Here is a 9,597-nt window from a genome sequence, read left to right on the forward strand (position 1 = left end):
TCATCTCAGATTCAAAAAGAATGATTTTCTCTGTGAAGGTAACTGAGACTTTCTAGCAGAGCATATACAGGGTTGTCCTCCAGACAACCCATGCCTACTTCCTAGTGCCTACAGCCAACCTCCTGATTTTTTTTCCTTTTAATTTGACATCAAACTGCTCTCATATTTTCTGCGTTTCTTATTTTTGGATTCATATTTTATTGTCCTCATTTCTGCTCACCTGGTATGCCTTTTAAAATTGTTACAGATTCATGGGCCTCCCGGGTGGCGCAGTGGTTGAGCGCTGGCTTGTGAAGCTGCCCGCGGCGTCTGCGGCGCCGGTTCGATCCCCGGCTGCTCCCTGGCCACCGGAGGAGGGTCCCACGTGGCGCGCAGACCTCTCCTGCCGCCCGCTGCTCCCCTCAGCAGTGTACTTCGGTCCTTCTGCCTGTTGTGCTCCCTGCTCTGGCTCTGGTGAATTCTCTCACCCTCCCGGCTTCTGACTGTACCCAGTGCATGTATAAACCAACCAACCAACCAAACAAATAGATAAATAAATAAGACATGCCTCTAGAAAATTAAAAAAAAAAAAACAAAAAAAACAAAAAATAAAAAAAATAAAAGGGCCTCCCCGGTGGCGCAGCGGTTGAGCGCTGGGCTGCGAGGCTGCCCGCAGCCTCTGCAGCGCCGGTTCGATCCCCGGCCACAGATGAGGGTCTCACAAGGCGCGCAGACCTCTCCTGCCGCGCCCGCTGCTCCCCTCAGCAGTGTACTTCGGTCCTTCTGCCTGCTCTGCTCCCCGCTCTGGCTCTGGTGAATTCTCTCACCCTCCCGTGCTTCTGACTGTACCCAGTGCTTGTATAAATAAAAAAATAAATAAATCTTTAAAAAATAAATAAATAAATAAATAAATAAATAAATAATAAAATTGTTACAGATTCATCTGTGTTCTTCTACCCTTATCTGGTAGCTCAAATGCCCAGCAAAATGTTGATGTCAAAAAGAAGAGCAATTAGAAAACCACAGCCTCTATATACTGAGTTAACTTTATGTGCCACAGGCTTTAATATATTACCTCACTTGACCCTCACAGCAATCTACAATAGCTCACTCATCTTTCACATCTTAATTCAATCATCACTTCCTTAAGGATGCATTCCCTGACATCCTATACTACACCAAACCTTTGTTCTAAAGTATCTCATAGCACTATGTATCTTGCATAATGCTCATCATAGTTAAAATTTTTAATTTATTAATCAAACTCTATCATCTTTTTTTTGATTATTAATCGCTTCAAGGATGAATGATGTCTACTCTTGTTCAACAAAGAATCTCCATTTCTTACCTAAGAGATAAGGATTAAATTGTCCAAAACTAATCCTCAGCATATTGGCCTCCCAGGTAAGACTGGCCTTATGCAAAACTCAGACGAAACTGTTTAAAGCCCAGTTTTTAAGACAACAATTTTTTTTCAGCTGCACAGCTTGGGTCACAGTTCAGTCTAGAGTTGTGACATTAGAAAAGGGCATTGCTTCTCAGTCATGGATGCTGACGTGGCAAATCCTGTCTCTAGTCTGCCACGTGATTTCAACTGCAAGACTCTGACACCAGCCCTTCCACACCTTAGGTGTTACTCATAGTAACCCTACTTTGCAACTCCCACTTGTATTCTGCTGCCTTGTATTCTTCACCTCTGACAGCTGGGCTGACCAAACACCTACATGAGGAGTCTGTGTCCCATTTTTAACCAGTCTGAAGGAAGAGAGACTTTATTATCAAGGCCTAATTCCTGCAAATTCCAACCATAAGCACTGAACAGCAAGTGGGTTGGAGCTAAGTGTCTATGACACTTTGCTATTTTACCCAAACTCCTAATTATTCCAAAGTAATGGCTGGTACTTCCTATATGATACAACTCAAAAGCCCCACAGTCCAATGTAGGAGTTGTTTCCCCCACGCTGACCCTCAATCCTGATAGATCTCTGCATTCCCTAGATTGCATCTGGGAGGCCGCCAAATGCTAATGTGTGTCTGATTATTAATGAACATAAATTCAACACCCAAGTATATGTGCTACTGCGCTGTTTGCCTTGTTGGCACATTAGCACAGTATTTGACATAGAATGGGTACTGAAAAAATATTCATTAAACATTGGGTATGGTATAATGAGTAAACAGATGGACAACCTCGTAAGATAAGCATTCTTGTCTATATTTTATAGGTGGACAATCAAAGCAGAGTGATCAAGAAATCTGACCAACATCACACATGACTGGATTAGAATTTGAATTCAGGCTAGCAGATTCCATACTACTTATTCTACATCACTAAACTCTATTGCAACTCAGGGAGTTTTCTAGGTGCACCAGGCCCTAGGTCAATTGTTAAGTAATAACAATAACCATCACATTTTTTTAAATCCAGGCACTGTACCAGGTACTTTATTTAAGGGGTAAATTGATTACACCAGAGAATCGTAACTTCTAAACTCTGTAAGATTTGAAAGAATAAAGGTCTTGATAATAAAATCTATTTACCTCACTTCAAAAATTGATGCAGAATGGGTCTCTGAGCCCACTGGTAGAAGTCTTTGATCACCCAAGCTGTCAAAAAGTAGAGAAAGCAGAGACAGCAAAAGTAAATGGGGGCTAAAAAGAATCAAGTATATCTCCAAGATGTCAGGCTGCATGGGTGAATATAGCTTGAATACGGTAATTCACCAGTTGATCTTTTTTGAGAATTTCTAATACATAAGCAATTTTACTGGTCAATGGAAATAATTTCTAGGGAAAATTTTGTGCTGTGTTATGTATAAAATAGTTGTGGTCCTATCACTTTAAAATAAACTCTCACTGCCTTTCCAGGCTGTGTGGCCTGTGCTTTCCATGAATTACCTTATTTTAAACTTTTAAAAATTTGATGACATTATATCATCATCATTTGCCCATGACAAAACTAAAGGGCCAAAGTTTTTAATAAAAGTCACATAAGTAGCAAAATGAGAACTCATAGATATGACCAAAAGATGTCCTTTCTACAATAACAAGCAGCCTCCAAACACCATGGAGAAACGCCACTAATTTTGCCTAAAAGTTTTTCCAAAAATTTCCTAATAGATTCTGACATTTTTCATTCTTCTCAAAATTTTAATAAAATAGTGGAGGGCCTCCCTGATGGCGCAAGTGGTTGAGCGCAGCACTGTGAAGCTGCCCGCAGCCTTTGCAGTGACAATTCGATCCCCACTGGCCTCAGAGCCCACGTGGCGAGCAGACCTCTCCTGCCTTGCCCACTGCTCCCCTCAGCAGTGTATTTCAGTCAGTCTGCCTGTTCTGTTCCCGCTCTGTCTCTGGTGAATCCTCTCACCCTCCCACGCATCTGGCCTGTACCCCGGCTCTTGTGTAAATAAAAAAAAAAATCTTTTAAAAGAAAATAGTGGAATGCATTCCATAGAATCATCATTGCCCTGGAGTTCCTCTACGGTTATTTATTTTTTTTGGTACTTGATTCTCATTTTCAATGTCCCTCATAATACATTTAGACTCAGAATATTATAGAGTTCTTGGATGTGCTACACTGTAAGAGAAATTCACTTCAGAAATGTCACTACAAACAGTACTGGTTCTGAAAGGAATCCCCACTAACAATAGATTCCATGTTAGATTCTATGTTTGCACAGCAAAAGCAACCGTCTGATCCTGCTAGGTGAATTCTTGAAAATGATCCAAACAGCAGAACACAGTAACTGAACCCCAAAAGCAAATTTCTGATAAGGAAAATCATACCACCTTTAAGGTAAAAGTGAGGTGGCAAGAACCCCACATATCTGAAGGTTGAGAAATGTTAGAAAAGGTCCCAAGCAGAAGGAATAGTGAGAGAAAACCTTCCTCTTCTTACCTGGCTTGAGGCTAGGGGAAGGGGGAGCCACTAGCCCTGTAGTAGGAGTCTACCTCCAGCTGTTAAGAGAGCCCCAGGACCCTCCTTAGCCTGAGGCTGCAATTCAGGTTGGTGGGGAAATATTCAATCATTCAGTCAGTTGCCACATAAGACAGTCTGGATGATGCTGGAGTCCTGTTTTGGACAGAGGCAATGTGGGGATGGGGTCTCAGTAGTAGCTGGAGGTGTACTCAAGATAGCAAACACGTGAAACACTCTTTTCCTTAAATTACTCCCAGGTGGGTCAAGTCCTGTAAAATACCTTATGAGGCATTTCTATCATGAAAGCAAATACAAGCAAGAGTTCTCAACTCACTAGCTCGCTTGCTATTTTTCTACAAATAAACTATTTCCCAGCTGGAGTTCTATTTTTATATTACAATTTGTATTATAAAATATTTCAATATTATAGAATGAGATGTATAGACCTCAGAAAGTTAAGATACTAATGTTCATTTTTGCTTAAAAGTCCTCTCTTTTAAACATTAGCTTTAGCTTAATCCCATTTCTCAACCCAACCATCTTTTCATTCCTCCTCACTCTAAACATTCTCCCTTTTCATGTTTTGCTCTAACCATACCTTTCTTCTTATTACACCTATATTTACACAACTTGCCTTTCACACCAAAGAGTTTTATATTTACCCGTGTTGATACGTGCAGTTCTGGTTGATTCACGTTAGCTTCTACATTGAACTTCAAAGAAACCTCGGTTGATCCACTCCAGGTAGGCCGTTTCTACTTTAATATTCAAACAGTGCTGTAAAGACCAATCTGTTTATATTTCCTTATGTACATGTGCAAGTGTCTCTAGTTCCTCTCCTTGCAGTGGGATTTCTGGGCATACGGTATGCACCCTCCAACTTTTCTAGGCATGACCTGAATTATTTCCAATAGGATTGTGTCAATTTATACATCTATCAAAAAGATAGAGTTCTTGTGCCCACTATTTTCTAATTGATTTTTAAGCATTCTTTTGGAAGTTACTTCAACTCATTCTTCCAATCTATAGTTTGATATTTCACTTTACTAACAATCTTTTATCATAAAAAATACTTTAATCATGATGTGGGAGATGGCAAATTTTCCTTTTAGGTCTGCGTCTCTACCCCAGTGTGATACAGTTCTTCTTTATTTCTTCTAAGTGTTTAAAAAACTTCCTCTTCACATTTATATCTCCATCTAGAATGTATTTTTTGTGTATGCTGAGTTAGGGAACCATCTCATTTTATCTTTTTGCAGATAGTCACTTAAAGGTCCATCCTTTCACAAGGACTTAAAGCTATCTCTGCCATAGCTCATGTTTCACCCACAAGTGGGCCTGATTTCTAGACTATTTTGGTCTGTTGTGTTGGTCTGTTGTGTGTTGGTCTGTTGATAGCCACACCACTTAAGTTACCAAAATTTTGTAGTAAGTCTTGATACCTGGCAGGGGAGTCCTTCCTAATTACCATTTTTCAGAATTGCTTTGGCTCCTCTTGTCCTTTATTCCACCATATAAGCTTTAGGATTAGCTAATACTCCCATTAGTGTCTTTTTATTTTATTTTTTTACATTTTTTAAAATAATTTGTTGACCGTGATATGAAGCTTTTTTTTTTTTTTCAGTTTTGTAGTTAGTCAAATCTTATATTTAGTATTCCACCGCTGAGCAACACAAATAAATGGTGTTACTGGGAAAGAGGGGAGGGGAGCTGTGTAAGAAAAATGTTGTAACTTCATCTGATTTTCCAAATTAATTTTGTGAGGTTGAGAATAGTTACAAAGTCTTACCAACCGTGATATATGAATCTCCATTTACTTAGTCGTCTTTTATGTCCTTTGATAAAATTAACAATTTTTCCATAAAGGTCTTACATGTTTTTACTAGATTGAGTCCTGGATTTTTTTTTTTTTTTTTGGCTATTTCCTGCATTTGCTCTTCTGGTTCACAATTGCAGCCTGTAATTGACCTTTTATTATTTTGTTGAAAATTCATGTTTTTAAGTTATGTATGTGTGTTACAATCAAATCTCTTTCAGGTGTTCACCTTTCCTCCAGCAATTACACTGAACATGGGTCCTAATACTTTAACCTGATCCTTCTGTGGTTGCTAAAATCCCTTGACCGTACAATTAATTACCTTACTCTCTAGTAAATGAAGGAACTCCACAGGTACTGCATGTTTCCTGGCCCTGAACTTCAGGTGAAAAAGTAAACTGTGATCTCCCTCCTGAGGGCAATGTGACAGTTTCTCTTTGTCTACTCAAGTCTTTTCCCCACCTTAAGACTGTGGAATAGTCAACCCATTCCCTTGCCTTTTGTGGATAGAAACACCAAGGTCCCTCATAACAGGTAGAGATCCTCAGATGTTGAAATGCCAAGCTTTCTCAGGGATTCTCTGAGCCTCTGAGCTCTGATGCTGCTGATATTTGATTCCTCCAGCCCGAGAGGGAGAAGCAGCCCAATTCTCTCCAGAGGAGCCATCTGCTGGCTCTAGGGCCAAGCTCAAGCAGCTTGGAGTTAGCAATGGAAGCCATTAAAAATCCCCAAAATCCACCAATGGTGTATTTTCTACTTGTTTCTTAATAATTTGTTGGTGAACATAAACTCTATTGTTTTGTGTTTGTTTTTTCCAGCTCTGTGGTTGGTTGGCCAAATCTTTAATTTAGTATTCCATCCTTGTTCAACATTTATGAAATTTATGAATGGTACTTTTGGGATCAAGGGGATAGAAGATTCTGCAGATTCTCAAAGAAAAGGCAAAAAAGCAAAACATGATCAGCATTATCCATTTGCTTTTTTTTAGATTTACGGAGTTATTAGAACTTTCTTTACATAAGCATATGAGCTAAGTGGTTTCTGATGTTGCTGGTGCTCTTTTTTTTTTTTTTTTTTTTTTTGGTAAACACCGGGAACACTGAGATTCAGTTTGAAAGACACCTGAATTCTTAAGAGTAGCATACACCAATTCCTCCCCCTCTCCCCCATGAAATCTAATTGGTTTGAATGGACAGAATGATCCACTTTTCCACTGTAAGTGGGCAGATATTTGTAAAAGATGTTTGCCTCATTTATCACAGAAATTGAGAAGGAAGGAAGCCTTTAGGAGAACGTCTACTTGGAAATAGAACAAGACTAGTACGCAGATTCAAGTCAGACTTTTAACATGAGCTTGTTGAAAGAAATGTTAACAATTCCAAAACGAACTTAAAACGAGGTTTAACTTTTTCCTCTCAAAAGCACAGGAAAAAAAAAAAAAAACGACGGAGAGGACGTTAACAAGAAATTCTTAAAAGGTGAAAATAACTCTTCTTGCAGTAGTCCTTGGGTGGTTACCATAATAACTGGCTCTTCCCGCCTGCTTTCTTCGCAAACGCATCGGGTCCCAAGTCTGCTCCTGCTTAGTATCTGCTCCGGCCTCCCCCTCTCTCCGAGCGGCTTCCAGGGCGGCCTCCGCCCCTGGGCACCCAGCGGCCCGACCGGCTGTAAGAATCACGAGGGGGCGGGCACCCCCTCTCCACGGACGCGGGGAGCCCGCGGTCGGCCCTGCCTACCCGCTCGCGGCCCCGCGAGTAGCGGTCGCTCCGGCCGCCGGCGTAACTGTCGCGGCCTCCTCCGTAGGCGTCGGGCGAGCAGCCGCGGTACTCGTCGTAGCGGCCTCCCCCGCCGTAAGATGGCGGCGGCCCCCGCGCCGGGGCGGCGCTGCGCGGGTCCCCGTAGCTCTCGAAGGGGTCTCGGTAGGAGCCTCCGCTGGGGTGGTCCGCGTAGTCGCGGTCGCGCCCGCCGTAGCCGTCTCTGTCGCCGTAGCCTCTCGACGGGCAGTCGTCGCGGGCGCTGGAGTGGCCGTAGTCGCGGTAGGTGTACTCGCGCGGCGAGGGCGCGAAATCCCGCGGGTCGCGGACGCTCGGGTAGTCGCGGCTCGAGTAGCTCTCCCGCGGCGAGTAGCCCTCCTCCCGGGGGCCCAGGTAGGGGTCCCGGCGCGGGGGCGGCGGCTCCCGGCGCGGCGGGCCCGCGTAGCCGTCTCGCCCGCGCGGGGCCGGGGCCCGCCCGCGCATCCCGCCGCTGCCGCTGCGAGCCGGGCCCGACGGCGCGGCCCTCTTGGGCGGCGGCCCGGCGCGGCGCGGCGGCGGCCCGCGCTTCATGGGCAGCGGGGCCCTGGAGGGCCGCGGGTCGAAGTCGCCCGCGTAGCCGCCGTCGTCCGAGGGCCCGCCCCGGGAAGGGGGTCGCCGCGGGCCGCCGCCGCGCGTTCCCCGCAGGCCCCTCGGGCGGCCGCGGCTGCTGCGCGGCGGCAGCGGGCCCCGCCGGCCGCTCTCGAACGCCGGCTTGGTGGCCTGCGCCACCTTGATGGCCTTACCATCCAGGGACTTGCCGTTCATGTCTTTGGCGGCGGCCTTGGCGTCGGCGGGGCTTTCGAAGGTGACGAACGCGAAGCCCCTGGACTTGCTGGTTTCTCGATCTTTCATGAGCAGCACCTCGGAGATGCGGCCATACTTGCCAAACGCCACCTCCAGGGCCTTCTCGTCGGTTTCGGGGTTGAGCCCCCCGATGAACAGCTTCCCCGGGCGATCGGCTTCCACCATGGCGAGAGGTCGAGCGGGTCTGTGGCGGAGCGATTCGGACGATGGCACCGGTCGCCGCCTTCGAGTATGTTCTCCGAGGGCGAGGGCGGCGCCTACTGGTCGCGCTGCGCGTCGTCGCTGCGCAGGCGGAACGCTCGGGCGTGTGCCCCTTGCGTCGGGGTCCACCGCCGCGGCCCGGCGACCCCTGCTGCTTCTGATTGGCTGGGGGGCCCGGGGCGGCCCGTCGTCAGGGAGGGCGACCGAGTGCGGCTTCGCTTCTGGGCTCGGAGCTGCGACGTGGTCAAGCTGGCGCTGGCGTGGGGGCCGTTTGTTCACCCGTGAAGCGCCCCCGCAAAGTAAAAAGCCGTTAGGTTAAAAAGGAAAATCCCCCCCTTACTCTTCAGGAGAAGAATTATGCGTCCCAGTCCTAAAAGTGACCCAAACTTCTCAGAAGAAAAAGAAATCGAAAACGAAATAATAATAATTTAAAAGTTTAAAAATGGAGTTTGGGGATTTTTTTAAGAATACGATTTTTTTCTTTGCCCTGGCCAAAGGGGAAGAGAAGACTTGATGGTGACGGGCCAGCTGGTGGGCTAGGAAGAAAATAATTCTTTGGAGGCATCACCATCGCTCGCCCACCCGCACCCCCAACTCCCATTTTTCGGCGTTCAAAGTGCTCGTGGTTATAGGGAATTGAAACTCCCATTTAAAGGTATTGCCCAGGCTCCCTGGGTGGCACAAGGGGTTCAGCACCGCACTACGAAGCAATCCGCAGCTTCTGCAGCACCAGTTCGATCCCGGCTAGGGAGCAGCCCACATGGAGCAGACCTCGCCTGTCTGGCCTGCTGCTCCCCTCAGCAGTGTATTTCAATAGATCTGCCTGTTCTGTTCCCCGCTTTGTCTCTGGTGAATCCTCTCACCGCCTGCACCTCTAGCTTACACCTCAGCTGTTGTCTGCATAAATAAATCAATCTCTTAAAAAAAAAATAAAGGTATTGCCCAGAATGGCACCCTTAGGCCAAAGGCAAACGAGAACATTGGGACACTCGTGATCAAGTGTCGCTGAACACAGCCTTGGTCTCTTCTGAAAGAGGAGGCACACCTCTGCAAAATAAAACATTTTGATTCCATTCAAACAAATT

General features: G+C 45.7%; 1 protein-coding gene across 1 annotated transcript; it reads right to left on the reverse strand.

The window, feature by feature from the left end:
• Positions 1-7,297: 7,297 nt before the first annotated feature.
• RBMXL2 (RBMX like 2) lies at positions 7,298-8,509 on the reverse strand (the record flags this gene model as incomplete). Its single annotated transcript, XM_084248604.1, has 1 exon — positions 7,298-8,509. Exon 1 carries the CDS (start codon positions 8,474-8,476, stop codon positions 7,298-7,300), a length of 1,179 nt encoding a protein of 392 aa, XP_084104730.1. The 5' UTR covers positions 8,477-8,509.
• Positions 8,510-9,597: the final 1,088 nt, after the last annotated feature.

Source organism: Talpa europaea (genome assembly GCF_964194135.1).
Source record: "Talpa europaea genome assembly, chromosome: 1".
Taxonomy (NCBI): Eukaryota; Metazoa; Chordata; class Mammalia; order Eulipotyphla; family Talpidae; genus Talpa; species Talpa europaea.